The sequence below is a fragment of the Mustela putorius genome, unplaced genomic scaffold, assembly GCF_011764305.1.
Source record: "Mustela putorius furo isolate JIRA1106 unplaced genomic scaffold, ASM1176430v1.1 tig00000253_pilon_pilon_pilon, whole genome shotgun sequence".
Classification (NCBI taxonomy): Eukaryota; Metazoa; Chordata; class Mammalia; order Carnivora; family Mustelidae; genus Mustela; species Mustela putorius.
In genome coordinates, this window is record NW_025421329.1 from 789215 (window position 1) to 816168 (window position 26954).

Sequence of the window (26954 nt, forward strand, 5' to 3'; positions counted from 1 at the left end):
AGGCAGAGGCTTTAACCCACTGAGCCACCCAGGCACCCCTATTTTGAAGATTTTTAGACCTAAATTAATGAGAGACTCCAGAAGGAAGCACATTTCTATATACTAACAATGTCAGTCTCTAGTTTTATTTGTACTGTCTTTGGTTTCGGTATCAAGGATACCAACAAGAAAAAATCAAATAAATGGGAACTTATGGGTCACCCAAACTATCCTCACATTGCTTGCTGAATTTTGACAGTGGCCATTTTTTATCCTGAGTTTTACTATCAGCAATTATTTATTGAGATCTTCACATTCTTCATGTGGAATCTTTAATTAATGCTGCACCTGATAATGATTTTTTTGCTTTTTCCTACCTAAAAAATATCAACTCTTTGAGAAAAGAAGCCGGGGCTATGAATTATTTAACAAGGTCAATTTATTTGTTATAAGCAATTATATGCTTGACTACCAAAATGAGATTTATAATTAAAACCAGTGACTTAAAAACATAGAACTCAAAAAACAATACAAACCCCAAACAACAACAACAAAAAAAACCCAAACCAAACCAATCAAAACCCAAAGGGCTAAGTTTCACAGGAATCTTAAAATCAACTCTTGAGTAATTCCTATGTTATGATTAAACAGTTTAAAGGAAAAAAGTATTTTTCCCTGCATAAATGAAATACAAATAATTGTAAAACTGTTTATATATTGTACTTGTAAACATATTAAGATTCATGGTCTTCTCAATGTTGAGCAGATAAATACTGGGAATTTCACGGATAGATCAATAAGAACACTGCTCTATTTGGCTGAAACAATGCCAGTGCTTTATGAAAAAAACAAAACAAAACCAAACCACAATTTCCTGCATTTTTCTGTTAAATTGGGCAATTTAATTGTTGTTTTTCTGCTTTCAGAGACTGTTAATACACCCTTATTATCTTCATATCCCTTTGAGTTTTACATCCTTTTATTCTTGAAAACACATATTACATTAGTAGGCTTAAATTTTTATACCAAATGTCAAGTTTACTATTAACCACAAACCTGGCTAATCTCCTATTGCCTTTCAGAATCTACCATATTTATCATTTGTTCCAAGTGACCATTTTGGTTTTTATTTTCATTTGTTTATATAGCACACCTAATTCTCCTCTCTAAATGGTTAGTAGTATATAAAACCTAGACCAGATGAGATCCAGGTGTATTAAGGCCTTAAAGATGTGCTTTAATTTTAAAAGGAATTAAAATTCCTTAAACTCTAGGGACGCCTGGGTGGCTCAGTTGGTTAAGCAGCTGCCTTCGGCTCAGGTCATGATCCCAGCATCCTGGGATCGAGTCCCACATCGGGCTCCTTGCTCAGCAGGGAGCCTGCTTCTCCCTCTGCCTCTGCCTGCCATTCTGTCTGCCTGTGCTCTCTCTCTCCCCCTCTCTCTCTCTGATAAATAAATAAAATCTTTAAAAAAAAAAAAAATTCCTTAAACTCTATAGCAGCATATCCACCCTTCACAAGCATTCCAAAAATCTGAAGGGCAGACAGAAGAATTTTCTGTTACTACAAATAGAAAAATCATTGCAGAGGCTCACGAACATTTCAAATACAATTATGAGCAATGCAAACCTTGAACTGCCTCTTCATAGAATTGTCCTCTTTGTCAAGTTTTCAGGTATTTTTTCAGAGAGTAGTTTATTTAAAGTGCATAAAATGAAATAAATCAGTCCTACACAAATTAATAAAAATATTTTACACTTTTATTTACAAATTATTTTCATAAACTATAATAAACACAAACAAACAATAAAGAAAGCTACAGGCTTCTATCCAATTTGGCTAGAAAAATAAATTATTTACACAGATACCTAAATCTGCCTCCTGTTTTCAGAGAAATTAATGTATAGCATATATATTTCTCCAAATTGTAACTTATTCAGACTTAAAAACTGGGCACTGTTCTTTACACAGAATTGTAAACAATCTTTTAAAAAATCAGGCTAAGAGTAAGTTTCTACTAGAAAGGCTGAATTTCATAAAATACAAAAATTTTATAAATTCTGTATTTTAATTAAGTTAAATTATTATTAACTTGTAGAAATATACAGAGCAAATTTGTATATCATCCATAATTAGGTCAAACTATTATAAAGGTGAAATTTTACAATGGTCAGAATAAGATTTTATTCATATTCTTGAAAGATAGCTTTGTTCCCAATAAATAATCCCTCTATCACTTCACTATACTTTAGAAGAATACATTCTCAATCCAAAAAGAAACAACATATAGCTATTTGATTTTTTGTTTTTTTCTTGCTTGAAACTGCTCTGTTTTATTTTTTACAGATTTAATCAACATTGACAAGGCAGGATCAATGGATTTCTTCTGTGATTCCTTTTGAATTTCACTCTCTTTTTTCTTTATTGTCTGAGTAAGTTCTTGTTCTTTTTGTTCTCTCTGCCGGGCTTTCTCCTCAAGGATTTTTTCCATAGCTTTTGTTTTCTTGAAATTAGGATCTGAAGGATCCAAATTGAACAAGTGGGAGGTATACATCGCCTGAAACCGTGCATCCTTAACATTTACCTGCAAATTCAAAAGGAAAACAAATAATTAAATTAGTAAATCAAAAGGCCCAGAAATGGGGCCAATTTTGAAAGTGAGCTGTCGATTATATAAAATATAAATATGAGTGTTTTGTATTGATTCATTAGAAAATTGTTTTCCCACAGATCTTCAATGCGGTTTTAAGGCCTGTCTTGGAAGTCATTAACTAGTTGCTGACAGCTATTTGTAGATTTTTTGTACAAGCTCAAACTCATACATAGGAGTGAATGGCCAGGAAAAAGAGGGAAGAGAGGGAGTGATGGAAACAAAGAGATAGAGCAACAAAAACAGCATGGCCTACTGCAGTGGTCACTGTCCATAGTGAGTGTGTGACATGGTGTGACATAAACCTCTTTCTCAGTCAAGCTTGAGTATGCACATCTTTCCTATCATGAGCGACATACTGCACGTGATTCTAACATTAAAAGCTAAGTATTAGGGGGGGAAAAATAAAGCAAAGCCCTAACTTTGGCGCAATCAAAAGACAAGCCAATACTTCACCTCGTGTTCAACTAAACAGTAATTTGATCCTCCCTGGGATAAAGCAGCTCTTCTGGACTAAAATTTAGCAGCTTTGGCTCCACTATGGGCCCTTCCTAAGACATTTCAGGCTAACTTTGTGCTAAATACTCCTCTCCAGAGTTGACTTTAAATTCAACACCAGCTTTAAGAGGTGTCCCTGGTTACCTCAAAATCATCCTCTAATAATTCATTCTTCTTCATAAGCTGTTTTTTCTTCTTCTTGCTCAGATTCTGGTGCTCTACAATCTTATTGTAATTGAAGTGTTTCTTACTCTCTTCCTCCTCATCCATCATGAGCAAAGCCATTTCAGCCTGTGGAGAGAAAAAGAAAAGATCAAATATACAACAGTGGTTTTTTTTTTCCCCAGGCAGAAGTATGGGGCACAGATATGCCCTCTAGGAAAGGAGATCCCAGTCACTAATGCTCTGGGATAACATCTGCCATCCATAACCGATTTTGAATTACCAAAACTCAAAAAGAAACTCCAAGATCTCTGTAGAGCAGTAAGATAAAATTTTTAGAAACAACATCACCAAGAGTAGGAAAGGTGTGAAAGTTTGTTTAAAAACTAGACCACAGAGGTGCCTGGGTGGCTCAATCAGACCCCCAAATAAAAATTTCTCATTTTCACTTTGGTCTTTTCATGCAATGACACTAAATCAGCAAAAATGCATTATTTTGTGAAACAGGCTACATTTTCCAAACGTGTTTTAACAGCAAGGAATTTCTTTTTTCTTTTGCTTTTTTTTGCCTTTACTTTTCAATACTGATACATTTCTATGAATGCAGGATCTTAATATTTGCTTCTGAAATATGTCTGTTTCCAGTAAACAGTGGAATTTTCTTCCAACCATGGGATTAAACATGAAACTTTAGGAACCAAATAAACCACGTGTACTTGAGAAAATACAGAGTATACTGCCAAACTTTCTATATGAATCTTTCTATACTACCACTTCAGATTACTTTTTAAAAAAGATTTATTTATTTTTCAGAGAGAGAGAAAGAGAGCATGCACATGCAGTGGGAGCAGCAGGCTCCCCACCCATCCGCCCCCCTGCACCCCCCCCCTCGCAGGGAGCCCAATGCGGAATTTGATCCCAGGATCTTGGGATTATGACCTGAGTTGCAGGCAGATGCTTAACCAACTGAGCCATCCATGCAACTCTAGACTGCTTTAATTTTCTTTCACTTACATCACTGGCACCTGCAGTTGGCTTTCTTTTTAGAGCCATTTTCCACAAAAGAGGGATTTTATTTGCACTGCTTTACTCTATGAACATTAACTGTGTGCAATAAATGGAGGATAGAAAAGATGCATTATCATGCAGAGTTTAGGTAACCAGTTAGGCTCACTCCCAGACAGTGATAGGAACATCAGTCATAGGGTCATTGTTGACTCTAATTCCTGCCTCAGCAAAAATACTATTAACCTGTGCCATGGATCTTTGTAGAGTTTGCAAAGCATAAAGGTCAGTGCGTTTCTAAGGAAGACTTCAATTTTGTACATTACATTTATGTTGTTTGCAGTAATGAGAGAAATTAGCACCTGACAACACAAAAACAAAGTCTGAATTATAGGAGAGATTCAGACGGAATTAAAACTTAAGGCAGTATTTTCATGTGTCTGTTGGCCATTTGTATGTCTTCTTTGGAGAAATGTCTGTTTGTATCTTCTGCCCATTTTTTGACGGGATATTTGTTTTCTGGGTGTTGAGTTTGCTAAGTTCTTCAAAGATTTCAGATACTAGCCTTTTATCTGATAAGACATTTGTAAGTATCTTCTACCATTCAGAAGGTTGTCTTTTGGTTTTGTCGACTTTTTCCTTTGCTGTGCAAAAGCTTTTTATCTTGATGAAGACCCAAGCTCAACATCACTTGACATCAGGGAAACACAAATAAAAACCACAACGAGGTATCACCTCATACTAGTCAGAATGGCTAAAATTAACAAGTGAGGAAATAACAGATGTTAGAGAGGCTGTGGAGAAAGGGGAACCCTCTTACACTGCTGGTGGGAATGCAAGCTTGTACAGCCACTCTGGAAAACAGTATGGAGGTTCCCCCAAAAGTTAAAAATACTGCTACCCTATGACCCAGCAATTGTACTACTAGGTATTTAGCCAAAGTAAGTACATAAACATAGTGACTGGAAAGGGCACCTGCACACCAATGTTTATAGCAGCCATATCCACAATAGCCAAAATATGGAAACAGCCTAGATGTCCACTGACAGATAAATGGATAAAGAAGATGTGGTGGATATATACACATGGAATACTACTCAGCCAACAACAATAACAAAAGAAACCTTACCATTTGCAACAAAGTGGATGGAATTAGAGGGTATTATGTTAAATGAAATAAATCAATCAGAGAAAGACAATTACCATAAGGTTTCAGTCACATGTGGAATTTAAGAAACAAAACAGAGGATCATAGGGGAAGGAGGAAAAAATAAAATAAGATGAAATCAGAGAGGGAGACAAACCATAAGAGACTCTTAACTACAAACTCCAGGGTTGCTGGAGGGAAGGTGGGTGGGAGGTAACTGGGTGACAGGCATTAAAAAGGGCATGTGATGTAAGGAGCTCTGAGTGTTATACGCAAATGATGAATCACTAAACTTTACCTCTGAAACTAGTAATACACTATACGTTAATTAATTGAATTTAAATTTAAAAAGTCAAAAGAATTAAACTTATGGCAATATTATTTCAAGGTTTTAATAGTTGTATTTTTTTGTCTTAGCTATAGTAAGAATTTTTAATAGTGACATTATTTTCCTCTAAATCAAAAAGGGACATGACTTAGGTTTGAGATAAAATTTCAACTTTGTATTGGCTGGAAAAATGATTGGTAAAAACTACACTGCTAGGAGCACCAAAGTGGCTCAGCTGGTTATGCATTCAACTCAATTTCAGTACAGGTCATGATCTCAGGTTGTGAGATTGAGCCCCACATCAGGCTCAGAGTCTGCTTGAGATTCTCTCCCTCTGCCCCTCCCCTCCACACACACACACACTCTCTCTCTCAAATTAATCTTTTTAAAAAAAACCTACATTGCTAAAATGTTTTATTTTGTGTTTTATAATTTATTTATAAATTTCATTGCTAAAATCAATTATTTATTAGGGACACTAGAAACTCATGTAGACCATTTCATTTAAATTGTACATATCAATTATCCACTAGGAATATAGCAATGATCATGTTTTACCTTTTGTCTTTCTATTTCAGCCTCTTCCACTGATGAGCCACCTTTTGTAGATTTCGCTGATTTTTTCTTTTCTTTTATATCTGGCACAACAAACCAACACAGAAGGGTGAAAAAATTTCAAGACTATCTGCGACATTCTATTTATACTAGGAACAAAAATGCAAGATATCTAGGAACAATCTTATCAATAAGCATACAGAAACTAAAGAAAGTAAAAATGTCATTGGAGATAACTATGGAAATGAATGAAATAAATACATCTGGATGGGTGACTTATAAAGAATTTCTTCTGGAAGTAATGTATAATTACATTATTAATTAAAAAAGAAAAACCATGAGATCATTTGAATAGATACAGAATATGCCCTGGGTAAAATTCAACATCCATTCATATAATAGAACAGTATGGCTTACTGTGTAATAAAATGCACTATTCTGTATCACTGGAAAAAAGAAGGTATTATTCAGTAACTGGTGCTGGGAAATCTGCTTTACTCTAGGGAAAAAAAATCAAGTTATAGCCTTGCCTCATAATGTACAGGAAAATAAAATGCAAATGGACTAAAGAGTTAAACACTAAGAAAAAAAAAAAAACCTATGAAAATTCCAGAAGACAAGTTACCTGATCTTATATAGAAGAAATATTTTCTTAGCATAAGAATAGAAGAAATCACACACACACACAAAAGTGATTTGAATATATAAACACTTAAAATTCTGCATTTAAAAAATTCATCTGGAAAATGAAAAATTCTTTACAATAAGAATTTCATAGTAAAAGTTTAACAAACAATTTTTCCTTCTCTAAAGACAAAACTGATCTTCAGTTAACTTTCTATGCCTATTATTAAATACAACTACTTATGGTAAAAGTGGCTCCTGACTAGTAACACCACTTATATTTCCAGGGACTCAGGGACTTCTGGAGACAAGATGTTAGAAGAGATGTTCTCATCCTGAATGAGATAGTCACATGCAGGAGCTAAGGGCACGTGAACCTGGAACAGCTGAACTGGGTTTAAATTCTAGCTGTGCCACACTTATGCTGTGGCAATTTGGACCTAAGCCCTTATCTATAAAATGGGGATTCTAATAGCAGCACCTACCTCACAAGGTTATTGTGAGTACTAAATAAATTGGTAAATGTGAAGAGTTCAGTTAATGCCTGACACATGATGCTATAAAGTGCCTGCTATTACTACACATAAATAAGACGTCCTGGGCTCCTCAGTGATCATGCTGATGCCTTATTTTTTCTTCTTTTTTTTGGTGTCTCTTGGAGTGGGAGGGGTACAAAGGGAATTGGTACCAGGGTACTGAAGTATGAAAAACTAGTTTAATGAGTAAAAAGTTTCAGAATCTACAGAGACATGTTCTGTTACTCTAGAATATTATTACACAATGCTAATCTTCTCTACTGAATGCTGTCCTCTTTGGCTAGGCTGTGCTCTGTCCTTCCAACACAGAGAAACTAATGGTCTGCGAGGTAATATTGATTAATGCTTACATAGCACTTACTGTGTATCAGGCAGTAGTACTGTTCTACTCACTTTACATGTATTAACTAATATAATCCTCACAATAATGCTATGAGGTAGATCCCATTATTTGTTATAATCTTCATTCTGTGGAAGAGGAAACTGAAGCAGAGAGATTAAGTAATTCTCTCAAGTTTAGTAAGTGAAGAAAACGTGATTCACACCTAAGGAGTCCGGCTCAGGGTCTCTACTATTAATCACTAAACAATACTCCTTTACTATTGAATGTCATTCTCTTTGTAGCAACTCTTTCTGTTTAAAATACATTTTATCGGGGCGCTGGGGTGGCTCAGTGGGTTAAACCGCTGCCTTCAGCTCACGTCATGATCTCAGGGTCCTGGGATTGAGTCCTCTCTGCTCAGCGGGGGGCCTGCTTCTCTCTCTCTCTCTGCCTGCCTCTCCATCTACTTGTGATTTCTCTCTGTCAAATAAATACATAAAATCTTTAAAAAAAATACATTTTATCATGAGATAGTAAGAAAATTCACATAGCATATAATGGTTGAGTAACTGCAGCTAATAAGGGTAACAAAACAAATGAAGACTAAAAATTGAGAGAGACTTTAGAAACTGCTCTGCAGCATGCCCAGCTGAGAGAAAATGCCAGCATGTAAGTGCTGCTTAGGTGCGCCCCTCAGTGCTACCAAGGCATCTGTCTGCACTGCCAGAAATATTTGTAGACAGCCCTTTTTCCTAGAGTGAAAGACTTTATTGTTTCTATCTCAAACGTTTTCCAGGAAATGATGTATCTACTTTCTCATTATCATTTTTTCTCTATTTTAAAATGTGCCTATTTATACATAATATCAGCAAGGTTCCACTTTCTTGGGGTCTGACTTCTCTACATCCTAAGTTTACTTCTGCTCTATGTTTTCAAGGCAAGAGCTCCTTTTTAAAGTGAACAGACAAGTGACACATGCAGAAGATTGTTCTGTGGCAGGAAAAAAACCCAGGCTGTTTATGATTAATACATAAAGGAGATAAAGATCTTCATATACAGCTGTGGGAAATAATATCAAAGAGCCCACAGTGAACTGTTCCGGATTTTATAACAACCTGGTGAAAAGTCATAAAAATAAACTTGAAAGAAAGACTGTAGCAAAGGAGGAAAAAAAAAGAATCTCCAAAATCGTCAGGGCTAAAAAATGATATTCAATTTTAACATGATGAAAATTTCTTTGCTCATAAAGAATTTACTGTGCTGGCCCAAACTGTTTAGCCAGATAACAAATAACGTGTAGAGATCTTTTCTGCACTGTTAACAAGATCATATTAAGAGGGTGTATCTTAATTTTTTTAAAAAAATGTGTTGGTTTTTTTCCTTTGGAAAGTTATCAGACCTAAGTTAGATAAAGAGTACTAGGAAAATGAAAATCCCTGTTCTGAAATGTTATCTTTATTTTTCAGTAAATCTTTTGGCAAGTAAGAAACCACGTGTCCTGAGACTGCTGCGAAGTACATACGGATGATTCTAACGTACTGAATAATTCTAAATCAGATGTTATGGACTAAAGAAATAAATTTAAAAATCCTTACTGAGGCTACTAACTCCTTAAGCAAAAAATGTAACAGAATATATCTATGGATAAAGATGTGTTGCAAAACGTTGACCTGTGAAAGGAAATTCCATTTTTCATTACTTGTAATGTCCAACAAGTATTCTCATAAAAAAAACTTCCTCTAAACAGTTTAGCTGAGCACTTTTAAAAAATATATATTTTATTTATTATTTGACAGAGAAAGACACAGTGAGAGAGGGAACACAAGCAGGGGGGAGTACTAGAGGGAGAAGCAGGCTTCCCACCAAGCAGGGAGACCCATGCGGAGCTCGAACCCAGAACCCTAGGATCATGACCAGAGCTGAAGACAGCGCTGAACTACTGAGCCCCCCAGACACCCTGCTGAGCACTTCTTATATCAGTTAAAAGAATTCACTGGAGGTCAAATGCAATCTCAGTACTGACTAGACAGGAGTGGTAAGTCCCCTTGCAATTCACTGTTTTTGTAGCAAATTTCAATGCTCATAATTAGACACACACTGCTAATTGTCTTTTGGACCTGGGCATTCTGGCTTTGCTTGGAAATCCAGCAATTCCCCATGTCAACTTCTTATACACATGGGTCCTGGCTCTGGCTTTGGCCTTTACTACATACTTTGAGGGTTACAAAAAGTAAAGGGAGTCCATCAAGATTCAGGTTCTACCATCTACCACTGACCCCTGTGCAATTCAGCTATGTTTTCTGAGCTCCAATTTATGCACGTATAAGGGGGGCTAAAGTTTAGATTAGAGGATAGAATACATAAAAAAGCATTTTTAAACTGTAGACCAATATATACAAGTAGTATGATATAAGCAATCAACATACTGACTGAATGAATCAAGTATATGTAGCATATTGTTATATTTTCATGGTAGTTTATCAAATATCTAAAGTTGTCAAAACAAAGGATATATTTTAACAGGGTAGATTTACATATACTTTATTTTATTCCTACTTCTTAAAAAACAAAATCTTTATTAAAGAGTTTATGTCATTAGACAGCAATAAACAAATTTTTCCAATACAGCTGACCCTTGAACAACACAGAAATTAGGGGCACTGACCCCCCCACACACAGTTAAAAATCCACATATATCTTTTGACTTCTCCAAAACATAACTAGTAATAGCCTATAGTTGACCTGAAGCCTTAATAATATAAAGAGTCAATTCATACATATTTTATATATTTGTATTATGTACTCTATTTTTAAAATAAAGTAAACTAGAGAAAAGAAAAACATTATTAAGAAAATATTAGATACATTTACAGTACTATACTGCATTTATCATAAAAAATAAAAACACATGTAAAAGTGGAGTCACGGTTCACAGTGCAGTTCATACCCATGTTGTTCAAGGGTCAGCTGTATTTCATTTCTAAGAAAAAAGTAACTTTTAATTAATTCTAGAAGTACATTATATTTTTGAAACTCTCATTTGATATCAAGTTTGCAGTTGAGAAAAAAACAACAACAAAAAAACTATAGCAAGTTTACAGTGCAGGGGTAAATAATAGAAGGAAAAATGAGAAAAGATTTCTAGTACTCACATTGGCTCCTAACTCAAGCCAAACATCAGGTCTGGCATTAATTAATGAACTCAATTCCTCCATAGTTTGAAAAGTATGTTAAGTTTAGCTCCACAGGACTGCCAAGGGCAAAGGTGTTATAAACGTATCCAAGTCCATCTGGCTTAAAATGTCTCTGTCCTGCTCAACCATGGGACTTGAACTATATACTCTTCCAAACTCTAAAGCCTTCCTTCCTATTCCGCAGCTGCTCCTTCTCAGTTTCTTCAGTGTCCATCCCCCCATAGTACCTTCACCAGTATGAAAGAGTAATACTACCTTGTGTAGGCTTTACCCGACCTCAGAGCCCAATCCTGCATTCTCCTCCCTTACCAATGCTTTTCACCTCCAGTTCCATGGTTTAAAATGCTATTTATATGCTACTAATTTATTCCCAAGTTTAAAACTGCATGGACTTCTCAGCTGATCACCCAGACTCCTTTATAAATGTAACCTAATATCTCCAACATCTCAAAGTGATTATACCCAAAAGGACCTACTGACCTTACTTCCCACCCAAACCTATTGTTCCTACATTCCTTCCTAACTCAGTAAATGGAAGAATATTCCTGCAGAGGCTCACACCAAAAATCTAGAGTTATGTTAAATTATTTCCTTATTCAAGAAAGTCAGTAAGTCTACATCCAAAATATATCTAAAATTCCACTTACTTTTCTCCTTCCAATTCCATTACTGGCATGCTATCTAAACCAACCATCATCTCTTGCAAAGCCTGTTCTCCCAGTTCTCACCAATGCTTTAATCTGTGCTTTTTTTTTTTTTTAAAGATTTCATTTTTTAATTTATTTGACACAGAAAGAGAGAGATCACAAGTAGGCAGAGAGGCAGGCAGAGAGAGAGAGGGAGAAGCAGGCTCCCCACTAAGCAGAGAGCCCGATGTGGGGCTCAATCCCAGGACCCTAAGATCATGACCTGAGCCGAAGGCAGAGGCTTAACCCACTGAGCCACCCAGGCGCCCCAATCTGTGAACTTCATGGGAACCAGAAGTTGGGAACCACCAGATCTTGTCATGCTCTTGCTTTAAAGACTCTTCAGTGGCTTCCCACTGTCAGGAGAGTAAAATCCAAATGTGTTGCCATGACACAAGGCCTTGCAGGGTTGATTCTGTGCTCCAGTCTGGCCTCATACCTAACTCCTCTAACCATGCTCCAGCCACATCGGGGTCCTTCAATTTCTCCAACACCATAATTCCTTCTCTCCTCGCAGCCTTCCTACCACTTACCTCTTGTCTGCGACGTTCTGTATGCAGGACTCATTCTACAGGGCTTAGCCAAATGTCATCACTTCAGAAAAGTCTTCTTTGCCTACCCTATGTCTAGAGTATGCTACACTCCTTCATCTCAGTTATATTCTCTATATTGCCCTATCTTCTTTAAAACACTGACCATATTCTCATAATATTATTTGTTTACCTATTTAGCATGTCTTCCCTAATACCATAGACTTCTCAAGAAACATAACCTTCCTTGTATTATTAGTGCTCTATCTTTAGCCTAGCAGAGTGTCCAGCACCCAGTAGGTAATACTTACTGTTTGTATGAATAAATAAACACGGCAAGATACTATTTTTTGGCCCTAAATCTTATGTAAAAAAAATTCTCAGCCTTTTTCCTTTAAAGAAACAACTTCAGCCCAGATATAAATAATTATTCCTAGGATATACTCTGAAATCAAAAGTATATTGAAAGCAAACAAATTTTATCTATACCTTCCTTTGGAACTTCTGCTACTGCCTTTTGAGGAAGCTTATTCACAATTTAAATGTGCTGATTCCAGGAAACAAACCACCCAAGCCATCAAAACATTTTAACTTACTCTTTGAGTCTTACCCTGAGTTCTACAATCTGACCAGATTGTACATGCCAAATGAAGCACTTTGGAATGAGAACAAGGAAACTATAATGCTTCTCATTTCTCCATTATAAATTTGGTTTCCTGAAATCAGAGGATAAGGCTAAAATCCATCATCTTCTAGAAATGACCGCTCAGGTATGATAAAAAGCAGAATATGCTAAGTTTCCATTTCCCTTTCCAATGCCTAAGAATCTGACATCCTATAATAGACTTTATTCATCTTGATCTCCTTTTCATCAATAAAATGTCAGTGCTAAAAGGCTATAACAACCAGGAAATAATTTTGAGCAATTTTGACTTTCCTGTTGAGAACTATTCTGGCCCACTAGTCACAAGGGACAAAAGCAGGGAAATTTCATAAAATCCTTCTCTTTACAATGGCAGCTTGGAGTTGCTCCAGGAGCAAGTCTTTTGGAGTTCATGTGTGTGGTATTTAGATCAGGGAAAGGCAAAATGCATGAGAACAAATGGAAAATGCTTACAGTAGTCTCTGCACTGAGTTAGGTCTAAATATGGCCTGAACCTTACCACACACATTTACACATACCAAAAAGGTAAGAATGAAAAAATTCAGGAAAGAATGAGAAGTGCATACACAATGGAAACAAAGCTCCTTGGATATAGGAAACCGAATTCCAGATAGTTCAATGAACCAAGGAAAAACGAGGAAGTTGGCTTTCTTCTGCAATGATGAAGCAGGACAAATGTAAAATGGATAAAATGGAACATAGATGTTTTTGTATATTTGAGCAGAAAAGCTTTTTACACATCATCTAACACCATGTAAAAATTCAAAGAAATTTATACACACATCCACATGAACATAAATTTATTTTACGTTCACTTTTTCATAGCCTTTGTAAAGACCTAGAACAGATGCATCATAACAAAGCAGTGAAAGCACAGAAGAAGCTGACTTCCTTTTTCTTTCATCCTTTCTCTCATCAATCCTTCCGTAAGGATATTTCTGAGAAAGGAATCCCTGGTAAACCATTAATCAATCAATCCTCAATCACATCACCAAAAGCTTCCTAATAAAATTTCTCCTTGTTTGTACAGGGGCATGCTGACCCTTCCTAAGCTGAGAGATGTTTATACCCCATTGGACAGACTGTTTATAAGCCACTAACAGAGCTACACAAATTCTAGGAGTTTTAAGAGAATGGTAGTTTATACTGTTTCTACCCATATCACCTTTTAAAAAATACCTCCAATTAAAAACTCAAATATGGGCTGGCTTACCTATTTTTGTCATTTCTTCGGCAAAGTATGGGTCATTCAAATCCACGTCAGAGGGAAGTTCATCTTCACTGGCCTCTTCAGCAAGAGCCTTAAAGTTGAATATAAGAATATATATAGTTTACTACAAAGGCCATGAAGGAAAATCCTATCATTTCTTTTTTTTTTTTTTAAAGATTTTATTTATTTATTTGACAGAGAGAGATCACAAGTAGGCAGAGAGAGAGAGGAGGAAGCGGGCTCTCTGCTCAGCCCTGACCCTGAGATCATGACCTGAGCCGAAGGCAGCGGCTTAACCCACTGAGCCACCCAGGTGCCCCCCTATCATTTCTTTTAAATCAAATAGTTCAATATACAGTTTCTGTCTTTAAAAACTTTATAATCTCTAAACAAAAGCTAGACACATAAACCAGACACATATATCAGTAATACTAGTTCAAAACAGGTAGTGCTAGAGGGGCAAAAATGAAATGATAAAGACATTCAAAAGAGAAGAACACTTTTCTGTGGCTGACAGCAAAAGTAGTGGCCTTTTCTCTCACAAAACTGAGAAACTGCAGTGACTATCAATAGTTTGAAGTATATGGTAGGTTATCATTTAAATTATTATTTAAAACAATTTATTTGCTGGTTCAAGAAAGTGATTTTTTAAATTATGAAAATTAAAATGTATACAAAAGCAGTTAAGGACACCCAATTTCAATAATTATCTTGCTTCATCTGTAATCTGCCCCTGAAAACCCTTTAGCTATTTTTAAGAAGTGTTGGTTAAATTTTTCCTAATTAAATTTGAACAGATGGTCTATTAAATTAGAATATTTAAATTAAAAATCAAGCCTATAAAATAAATAGAACATATGAACTAAGATCAGACTAATCCGATTGACTTTTATTCCAAGGAATCTAAAAAATAAGTCATTTTAATAAAAATATTTAGAGTGCACATTGCTAAACATCACCTTGCATGCTGAAGAAGACCCACCAAGCCCTAAAGAATATTCATTTTAATATTACTATCCTTTTTTAAAGATTTATTTATTTATGTTAGAGAGAGAACACAAGCAAGAGGGGAAGAAGAAATCTCAAGCAGACTCAGCGCTTGGCAAGGAGCCTGATGAGAGGGCTCGACCTCACGACCCTGAGATCATGACCTGAGCTAAAGCCAAGAATCAGATGCTTAACAACCTGTGCCACATAGCTGTCCGATATTAATATCCTTTTAAGAACAAGAGTTAAAAAATTTTTCACCAAACTTACAACAGATTCAGTAATAATATGTTTCTAACGAAGATTATGGAACCCCTACATATCTAACTACACATCTATCCACATATTTCTTTAACTGCTTTTAGGTCTAAACTATAGCTATATCAATTTTGGCCCATAACCATGTACTGATTTCTTTAGTAATAATTTCCCAGTTTCAAAACTGAAGTCACAGAGAGGAAAAGGGGAAAAGTATTTTTAACACAAAGGAAATTATTGGGGGCGCCTGGGTGGATCAGTTGGTCGAGTGACTGCCTTCAGCTCAGGTCACGATCCCGGACTTCCAGGATCGAGTCCTGCATTGGGCTCCCAGCTCCTTGGGGAGTCTGCTTCTCCCTCCGACCCTCTCCTCTCTCATGCTCTCTCTCACTCATTCTCTCTCAAATAAATAAATAAAATCTTAAAAAAAAAAAAAATGAAGGAAATTCTTAAAACTCTTCTCTACATGAAAACTATGGATGGAAGGGATCTGTTGGAATCTAATACCAATCCAGCACAGAGCACTGAGTCTAGAACAAACTGGCTTTCAACAAATATATTTTTAATAGCAGTAATAAAAATTAGTCATCTTAGCCCAATGAAGGGAAAGAGTAAAAGCATAAGATAAGCTCGAAGTGCCCAGCAAATAAAAATAAAAAAGAATAGTTGCTAAAGGTCTTAGACACAAGTGACTACTTTATTGACCCAAAAAGGACCCACTTGTAAATTTTACAATAAACTGATGGCTTAATAACTTGTGAGATTATCCCATTTAGAAGATATTTTATTGCTTACTTAGTTTTTATTTTTTTATTAACATATAATGTATTATTTGCCTCAGGGGCACAGGTCTGTGAATCATCAGTCTTACACAATTCACAGCACTCCCCATAGCACATACCCTCCCAAATGTCCATAACCCAGCCACCCTATCTCTTCCCCCTTACCCCCCAGCAACCCTCAGTTTGTTTCCTGAAGAAGAGAGGCAGCTTATCAATGAGGACAGGGCCCTTACCCTTCTCATTTTTATTATCTATTTCCAGAAATACTGACTAAAATAGAGGAGCATAAAAAAAAAAATCCCTCCAGTCCATCATTCAGTTTTGCAGCCCTCTGTCTTTACAAGCATTGGAAAGTCAAAGCTGTACCAAAAGCACAAGCTTCTGCAGGACAGAGAGAAATAATACTGTACAGTAGAAAGGACACTGGAGTAAGAAAGATCTGGATTCCAGTCTCAGCTTAGCCACTAACAAGCTCCGTAGCCGGAGATAAATCAGTTATTTTTCTACAACTATAAAGCATTAGAATTGGACTAGAACAAATCATTTAAGATTACTAAAACTGAAAAATTCTGTGATTACTGATACTATCTTAAGGCTATACCAGTACTGCTAGAATGCTGCATTTCAGTGATAAGAGTATTTTTAGTGGCAAAAATCGTTAAGTGGTCTCTGCTATTTCTAAAGAGTCTGTGGAAAAGATGTTATCCTCAAACAATGGGAGTCAAATCAGGTTTTTCAAGACAATATTTAGTGCAGAGGAAATATCCTTAATAAAAGGGATTTAATGACAAGATGTTAATAGATCCATATGGTAATAGTGAAACACGAAAAATGCAGGTTGAGAAATGTAGAGAAAAAAATTTCACTCATGTCAAGAATTTCTGTATGTAGGGGCATCTGGGTGGCACATTTGGTTAAGTGTGTGATTCCTGGTTTTGGCTTAGGTCGTGATCTCAGGGATATGAGATCGAGCCCTGCACAGGGCTCTGCACTTATGTGGAGGCAGCTTAAGACTCTTCTTCTCCCTCTGCCCTTCCTGCTTGTGCTCTCTCTCTCAAATAAACAATCTTAAAAATTCTGTATATATACATCCTCAAGTTAAAAAATTCTGTATCTTTCTTCCTCAAACACAAATAGAATTGAGCTGTTTTATATCTAGGTATCAACTAAACTATGTATCTTATTTGGTGGTATATAAAGGTAAAATACTAGAGCACTGTAGTTAAAGTGGCCCCGGGTTTTTATTAGGATTTCTACCTCAGTACATCACTTTGCAGAAAACACTTAAGCTATCGGGTTCTTCCTGTCCTTTCTTACAATTGTGATGATAACAAGGCCTATTCTAATGAGTGATTACATTATGAGATAACAGATGCCAAGGACCTGGTACCTTGTGATACATGGTTGTTGTTCAATAAATATTTGCTTAAAATATCATTGATACCTTCTGTTTCTTCTTTAGTCTTTTTTTCTCTTTCTTCTTCTCTAAAAATTGTTCCCAAGGGGTCAATTTATCTTTTCCTTCCAATTTGTTTTTGACCATCTCTTCTGCACTTTCTTTCAGACCTAAGAAAAAACAGAGAGTTCAACTTAAAATGCTGTATCCTTATCCATTAAAAATGTAATTTACCTCAAAAGATAATTTACATATACTTACCAAAATAACAAAATAAAATGCAATACTAAATTGTGTAATACTCCTCAGAGTAATATAGGATCAACTCATATCAAAGTTATTTCTTAATAAAAAATCAATAAATTTAACCAGACCAAATAAATAAACAAACTGAACAACTTGATATACAGTCAAGCCACTGAAGTAAAGTCTTTCATTTAGGTTCAAATTTCATTTCTCTATACTTAATTGCTTTGAGACTCAGAAAAATCCTGGAACAAAATCTTCTCAGTATATTACTAGTAATTCATTTTTGATGGCAAAAAGATAAGTGGTCTTTAACATAATTATTTCTAATTGCTTCTGTTGCCCAAATAAAAGACTGCATTCCCTGGAAACTATAGGTGACTAAAAAAAATTGATTAAAAAGGCAATCTTTGTTGAAGCACCCCCAGAGAAAAAAATTCTCATGTCTCAAGTACTCTGTAAGATACATCCTTATGATCAAAAGGACTACCAAGGTCAGATCCCACTTTATATGGTTTACCTCTTTCAACGTTATCTGTTCTTGTATTTCATCTTTAAAGGTCCTTATTTCTTATATTCTATAGCTCCTAATTCATGTTTCTAGGTGGCTTATGTAATAACTGGATTGGATGACAGTGAGAAAGAAAAAGCCCTGACGCTGACCTATCAGTCCTTGAAGACCCTCACTACTGCCAAAATAAAGGAAATGTGATTACTGTGCTGTTACCTTTGATAATAAAGATGTTTGTTTTATTTTATTTATTTTATTTTATTTTTTGGACATTACAGTTTGGTTTGAGGAGGAGGAAGCTTCACTATTTATATGACATGATATTCACTTCAGAAAAATAATACTTAATGGAATGATTCCAAATGTTTTTTTTTTTAAAGGTTTTATTTATTTATTTGACATAGAGAGATCACAAGTAGGCAGAGAGGCAGACGGGGGGGGGGGAGCAGGCTCCCTGCTGAGCAGAGAGCCCAATGCGAGGCTTGATCCCAGGACCCTGAGATCATGATCTGAGCCAAAGGCAGAGGCTTAACCCACTGAGCCACCCAGGTGCCCCTCAAAATGTTTTTTGAGAGAGACATGGTCAATCCAGATCATCTTCCCAGATAATACTCTAAATTCTAAGGTGAAAGCAATCCTAAGGATATAACAATTCTTTTTCTTCCTGATGAGTATACTGAGACAAAGAGTATTCAGCAACTTGCTAAGAACATGCAGCGAGGAAGCCACATGACTAAAATTGCCTGGTTATCCTCTATACTATGACCAGATACATCTAAAATGCTGATTTGACCCAGAATAAAGAAATGTATAAGGTGAATGAATAGAGGGGCCTGGGTGGTTCAGTCATTAAGCATCTGCCTTCAGTTAAGTTCATGATCCCAGGTTCCTGTGACAAGCCTGACATCAGGCTCCCTCTCAGTGGAAGCCTGCTTCCCCCTCTCCCACTCCCCCTGTCTGTGTTCCCTCTCGCTGTGTTTCTGTCGAATAAATAAATAAATAAAATCTTAAAAAAATAAATAAAGCGAATGAATACAGTCAAAAGCTTTGGGCCTCAGGTTCCTTATCTGCAAAAGGAGTTTGTTTGGTGTAGATCTGAAATGTAACCCTCCCACCCACATACACCTCTTTTCCCCGCTCAAAGAAAATATTTGGTAGACGTCCAAATATGTAGCAACTAGAAGTAGTGTTTTGGGTCTTGTGCCTCAACGAACAGCCTGAAACAGCTGGAACAGATGTTCTCTAAGGTCCCTTCCTTGGCTTTTAGGCCAAGACTTAATCTTCAAATTTCTATGACTTAGAAAAGTATTAAATTATCTGCATACTCAAGGTTATATAGATTTGTTTTTATGATGCGCTGCTGGTAAGATCTCTGACTTACTGAATGCTAAATCAGAAACACAACTCTCAATTCAAAGATGTTTCTTATGAGAAAAATACAGTTCTCCTTACTAAACTGTTTTTAAGAGAAATGTGAGCAGTATAAAATGATGTCCAGATCTTTGAATCAACAAATATACAACATTTAGGAAATGTAAACTGGGATCCTTGGGAGAAAGCAGCAAATCCTGACAAAAGAAGTTGGTTTTAAATCACAAAATAATAGGTTTATATATTATGCCTATGGGTTAGCATACAATCAATTCAGTGCAATTCTACATGCACAGTACTATATTATTAGAAGAGTATGATGTTTAAATAATCTTTAAGGTATTCTAGTATAATTTCCTCAAACATTAAGCTTTTATTACTCTAAAATACTAAATTAATATGTTTAAACATTTTTTTTCACCAAAAAAGTATTCTTTGTTTAATTTTGATCTTTGAAACTTACTATGATGCTAAGGAAAGTTCTGTATCATTGTCTCAGGTAACTAGGACACTGCGTTGATGTATCTTTTTTTTAAAAGATTTTATTTAGACAGAGGGAGACCACAGGTAGGTAGGGGTGGGTGGGTAGAAGAAGCAGACTCCCTGCTGAGCAGAAAGTCCCATGTGGGGCTCAATCCCAAGACCCTGAGATCATGACCTGAGCCGAAGGCAGAGGCCTAACCCACTGAGCCACTACCCAGGCACCCCTGCTTTGATGTGTCTTAATCTTTTTTGGGAACATAGATACCTTGAGAATTTGATAAAAGATACAGAATCTCTCCCTGAAACACTGTGGTACTGGAAACACTTGCTTACAGTGTTCAGGGGCTTATGGATACTCCATGCTCATTTCTATGTAAGGACTTAGGGTCTCAGAGGCAGCAGAAGTCTACATGAGAATGGGAGGCCAGCTCCCAAAACTGGAAAACTCATTAGCACTGACATTTGTAGATTCTGCAGCACAGTTCCTATCAGCACTGTTGTCATTTTGTACCAAATAATCCTTTGTTGTGAGGAATTATTCTGTACATTGTAAGGGGTTTATCAGTATCTCTTCACTATCCACGAGATGCCAACAGCCCCAGTCATAAAAATTTAAAAAAACAAAAAACAAAAAAAAGTCTCCAGATATTGCAAATGTCCTCTTGGGAACAAAATCACTCCTAGTTGAGAACCACTGTTCTAGACAATGATTAGAAATCACTTCTGAAAAAAAAAAAAAGATTATTTCATTATTTGCATCATATAAGTTATGTGTAATTTTATTTGGTACTTGATTATATAATGTCTTTCACTTTCGAGTTTTCTCCCAACTAAACCAAAGGCAGCTAAAGTCACCTTCTTTTGTATTCCATGATATTCTACATAGTGCCAGACACATAGTAAGTACTTAATAAACACTTAATTGATCTGTCTTAAAGGAAGAATTCTTATTTCAAGCCAACTGTTTGATCTTGTAAGTTTGGAACATACTCTCCAACAGAAAATGAATCAAATTTAAGATATAAATACAAATGGCCTTCATCTCAAAGTGGGGTGTGTGTGTGTGTATGCTCCCACACATGCCTAACAGACCTACAGCTCTAGAATAATTCATGAAATATTATTCTCAGAAAATAAAATTTTTTGGTGTTTAGCTTGTTTATAACAACAAAGAAATAGTTATCTTCAGTTAAATACAGTCTGAAATTTTTTGCCTGGCTCTCACTTAAACACACCAAATCTGTATTGAAGTAGAATGACAAAAACATTGCAGTGAATTAACACAACACCATGATAACTTAAAAATGCTTTGTTCTCATTGTCATCATGAGGTCATTTAAATCTCTTGCCACAGATCACAGTTGTTTATGTTCTGGTTCTTAAAAAATATGTCCATTCCAGAAGTCTCTTGGCATATGCACAAGAACATTCTTCAGACAGTTTCAGCCTCATTTGAGAGCAGCCACTATGTGACTAAAAAACAACTTCATTTTAGCTGTTTTTAGTTTTGCACAAATTTGTTTTTAAAAATTTTAAGTGTATAGCCAAAGACTGCCGAATTAGTTAAAAATAACATCAATAATCCTACAAATAAGGGATAGAAAACTCTTTCAAAGCCAACCATGAACACAGATTACTCAATTATGACAATAATTTAAGCAGAATCCATTCAGAATTATTTTGGCAATTTGCATATGTACAAAAATACTTTAAATATGCTTTCAAAATCCACTAAAACAAAAGTATACATTTCCCCTGACCTTACTAATACGAAATATTTGGAAAGTCTTCAACAGGTAGGACATGAATGACTTAAATTAACTCAACTAGGTACTGTAGTTGGTTTTGTTTATAAAAACAAAAAGCACGTTTTAAGATTTCTGATATAAGCTGAAACTAGCATTTTTACTTAAATGAGGACTTAGGATCCACTGAGAATATTTATGAACACTTATGGTTCTATCTTTATTTATGGTTGTATGTTTAAATCAAACAGTGTAACACTCAATTCCAAAAGCAGCTTTTAAAATGTAACTACCACCACCACCACCACTGCAAGGAACTCCCAACTTGGAATTCACTCTGGGTATAAAGGTTTTAAAGGAAAACCACCAACCATGTCCTAAGAACACTGACATCAAAGGCACCCCTTCAAACTGGCCAGTTATCCTCAATGCTGTGGGGAGAGGGAAGAACACATTTACTTATATAATAGAGGTCACAGGAATATTTGTTCCCTGTGAGTAATGGCGATCTTCACCAGCGGCATTTTTTCCCTCTATGGTAATCAAGTGATTAAGTACTTAGGGTATCCTCAAAGCATACTGGTTAAGTCAAACTATCCATTTTTATAATGAGAAAGATGAAGATTTGAAATGTTTTGAACTTGGTTCAAGACTTGTTCAGAACAAGAAATTGTTTAGAACATGTTCAGAATTTGGTCCATTCTTTCTTATTTTAACATCTGTAAATCCTTTTCAAATTCTTACAGCATTATATTTTTATCCTGTACCTATATCACAGCTGCAACCTCATAATTTGTGTGATTTTTAAAATTATTCTTAATAGCTATCTCCTTTATTAGCTTGCAAGCTCCATGAGGGGAGAGGCCATTCATAGCCTGTCTCTCTACCAGTCCCAGTGAGATTCACCCCGGTGGCTAGTGGAGGGCCTACCCTAGTAAATGTCTGTTGACAAATGAAAGGATAAACAAGTCAAATTTGTTGCCAACCTTATGGACAAAGGGCAACAATTCATGAAATTAAAGAAGTAAAATAACAACTAGTTTGGGGAACAACAGTAAACAGTAAAAATTACCAGTCAGCCAAAACCAAAAATGCTCTTCTTAATCACTTAATACTGTTAGTATACTATTATGCCTACTATATGGAAACAACACAGACATCTTTAATAAAGATGATAATGATAAGAGGACACAGGCAAGCTGCTTAGACTAGAAAAGGTTTCTCACATAACATTTAATTTGTTATCTCCCAAAATATTCAATCAGGTATCCATAGAAGATTACCTCTCAAGTCTGTACTGAATGAATGTTAATGCTTTTTGCTGTTGCTGATTATCTTAAAGCTATTTCAGTGGGTAGCAACTGTTTCACATTTGTCTTGAATTTGAGCTTATACTCTAACCTCTTCTAAATCTCCTTTTACCCTCCTTTAGAGTGATACCCTCCATTTGTAAATATTTTCAGTTTACTGTGAACCAAGGTGTCCCTGCTTCTTAGAATTGAATGTTCTTAAGCTGACTTCAAATACAAGACATTTGGGCCTCATTTAGGGAGCTACTGTTTTCTGTATTTGTCTGTAATTATTTGTATTTTATTTTTGTTTTTGTTTGCTTTTCAAATAGTTTGTAATCACAATGTACATAATAACAACCTGTCCTAATAATAACAGAGTAAAATTCTGGCTGAGTTTGGTGAAGCCATACAGCTATTTAATTTATGGCAAAGAGGAACGACGAACTGCCTTTGCTACTGTTATTTTTTACACATTAATGTTTACAGACAAGGTGGAAAGTAAATATAAAACTTTTCAGCAAATGGCTAAGATAAGGAAACAAAGGGGATTTTCTGGAGTCTAGTCACAATAAGAAAACTCAATCAGAACTGTTAAACTAGCTCAGAAGCAAGGACTTTCCTTTGGGGACATACCCTATTCCACTAGGGTCCAGGATGGATCTTGGATTTTAATGGGCTGCTAGCCAAGGAAGACACGATTCAAAGTTTGGAGCCTGATTATAGTGGAAAGTCCCACTGATACTACTCCCATGAAGCCAGGATCCTTAAGGGTGCCTTCAGTGGTGCTGCCCTTCCTCCAAAAACTTAGAATACTTGCCTTTCTGGGCTTTGGCTTTGAGCAGAACAAGGGAAGTAAAAACACGTTTTCCCCCCTAGAGAATTTATAACCACAAGCCCACAAATCCATGGGTTTGTGGCTAGAATTCACACTATCTGTGGGGCCCCAAATACCCCAAAGCAAAAATTTGGTTTCAATTGGTCTTGGATTGGAAGTGCCCTTAGGTATCTGGCAAATACTCTCTCAAGCACTCTCTAAATAAGTACTTTTGGCCCAGGCCCTGAGAATTCCCATAGGTGAAAAAAGATCCAAGAACAATGAGATCACCAAAAAAATTCAATATGAACCAGAGTAAGGAGAAACAAAATATAAAAGCCAGGTCTATAAAGACTAAAGATTTTGGAATGATCAGATACAGAATAAAAAAAAAGCACATTAAAAAAAGAGAAAATTGGGGCGCCTGGGTGGCTCAGTGGGTTAAAGCCTCTGCCTTCGGCTCAGGTCATGATCCCAGGGTTTTGGGATTGAGCCCCACATCGGGCTCTCTGCTCCGCAGGGAGCCTGCTTCCTCCTTTCTCTCTGCCTGCCTCTCTGCCTACCTGTGATCTCTGTCTGTCAAATAAATAAATAAAATCTTAAAAATAAATAAATAAAAATTTTAAAAAAAAGAGAAAATTAAAAGATAAAATCATCAAAAGTATGAGACAGATTTGGAAAAGAAAAAAAAACTTCCTCAAATAAAACATATAATTGAAATAATAAAGTCAGCAGCCAAGTTAAACAACAGCCTGTAAGAATTAAAGAAAAAATTAATGAACTGAAAGACAAATTTAAGAAATTACATAGCATTATACATAGGCTGAAAGGTATGGAACATGTCAGTTATGAGATATAGAATGAGAAGGTACCACATATATCAAACAGAATTTCCAGGAGGCAAAAAGAGAGAACACGAGAAAAAGGTAATATTTTAAAAGAATATGACTGAAGTTTTAAAAACCGATGAAAGGTACTAATCTTTAAGATTCTGGGTATCCAATTACCTCTACACAAGATTAAAGCTACCAAGCAAAAGTATGACCTAGATAAACCATAATAAAACTCCAAAACATTAAAGTATTTTAAAATCCAGGAACAAAAAACCAGCACTGTGGAGCAAGGCAAGTGTGTTCTTTAGTTATACTGGTTTCCTCACCTGTAACTGCCAACAGGAGTCAAGGGGGACCCTTGTGAGCTCATAGTAAATTTGCCTATCCCCAGAAAGGGGTTAAGACGGTGATTAGCTCGGTGCATTCATGGCAACAGCAGATACCTTTCCCTCCCTAATCCTCAACACTCAAACCTCACCACCAAAATCTGCCTTACACCTATAAGAAACGAACTCTGTGGCCTTTTTATCCGTATTCATTTCGGTTACCACAAAAAGCCCTAATCACCAGGTTCCTCCTAATCTCCCATGTTTTTATCCTCAGAGGTTAACTACAAATCGACTCTTCTGCTACTATTTCTCTTCCCCTCCAACTCTCTACCACTAAATTCTCCAGAATTCATAGTGCCTTATCAGTAAAAACTGATAAAGTACTTCTTTAGAGAGTGCTTGAGAGAGTATTTGCCAGATACCTAAGGGCACTTCCAATCCAAGACCAATTGAAACCAAATTTTTTCTATTTTATCTCTGAACATTTTCTTCATCTTCTTGCTCTAATTCAAACTCGGCTCTTCCCAGAAGATACTGCAAACTACAGCACTTGCAAATGGTTTGTTGTTGTTGGAGCTTGTTTTCTTCAGAGAACCCTCAACCAATTGTTCTGGGAGGGGGTGGGATATTTTTGATGGTCATTAGTGCCCTTTTATCCAGTTTAAGAAGTATGGTACAGGTCCAGGGATAGACAGACTAACTAATAAAACAGAAAGCCAAGCAAGAGATCATGCAGTTTTGAAACTTGGGTACATGACAGAGGTGACATGTCAGATTACTGAAGTGAGAGATTATTCAATAAATGGAACAGGATAAAAAAGTCCAAGTAGAAGAAGATGAAATTGGATGTCTACCTTATATCATATAAAAAATCAACTCCTAATGAATCAAGGACTTCAATGTCGAAAACATTAAAACTTTCTACCTTCAGTAGAAAATAAAGATGAGTATCAGTCTTAACTGTATTGAAAAGGATTTTGTACATGAAACACAGAAGTCACTAATTATAGGGCACCTGGGTGGCTCAGTCAGTTAAGCATCAGCCTTCGCCTCAGGTCATGATCCCAGGGTCCTGGGACTGAGCCCCACATCAGGCTCCCTCCTCTGCTGGGAGTCTGCTTCTCCCTCTCCCTATGGCACTCTCCCTGCTTGTGCTCCTGCTCACGCTTTCTCTCTCCCTGTGTCAAATAAAATAAATAAAATCTTAAAAAAAAAAAAAGAATTAAGTATTTCATCTTATAAAGTTGAACATTCACATACCCTATGACCCAGCAATTATACTCCTTGATAAATACCCAGAAAAACTTAAACACCTACCAGAAGATGCACAGAGATGTTCATAACAGCATGATTCATCATAGTAAAGAACATCCCAGATGCATATCCAACAGGAGAATGGATATACACTGTGGTATATACACTCAAATGAATGAGCTACAGTTACACAAAATACGGATAAATCTTAGCAATATAATGTTGAGTGAAAAAAAAATCAGTCTCCAAAGACTTTTTAAGTATCTAAAACCCACACCTGTTTCCTCAATGTGAACAAAGTTAACAGCTTTAATTTATACAATTTAATAGTTTTTAATATAGTCACAAGTATGTGCAACTGTAACTAGTCAATTTTAGAACATTTGTATTTCCTCAAAAAGACACTCTTATCTCTCTCCCCAGCAACCAACAATCTACTTACGTTCTCTATAGATTTTCTTACTCTGGACATTTCACATAAAATACTTGGTCTTTTGTAACTGACTTCCTTTACTGAGCATGAAAATTCAAGGTTCATCCACTTTGTAGCATATATCAGTAC

At 36.0% G+C, this 26954-nt stretch overlaps 1 protein-coding gene across 2 annotated transcripts in view; it reads right to left on the reverse strand.

Annotated features, from left to right (window-relative positions):
* Positions 1-1722: 1722 nt before the first annotated feature.
* The window catches only part of ESF1 (ESF1 nucleolar pre-rRNA processing protein homolog), a 61736-nt gene continuing 36504 nt past the window's right edge, over positions 1723-26954 (reverse strand). For both annotated transcript variants that reach the window (XM_004754205.3, XM_004754206.3), the window contains exons 10-14: positions 17563-17684; positions 14095-14182; positions 6329-6408; positions 3273-3419; positions 1723-2564 (exon numbers count right to left, since the gene is read on the reverse strand). In XM_004754205.3, the coding sequence (XP_004754262.1) occupies positions 2271-2564; positions 3273-3419; positions 6329-6408; positions 14095-14182; positions 17563-17684 (731 nt within the window). In that variant the 3' untranslated portion in view covers positions 1723-2270. The remainder of the gene's footprint in view (positions 2565-3272; positions 3420-6328; positions 6409-14094; positions 14183-17562; positions 17685-26954) is intronic.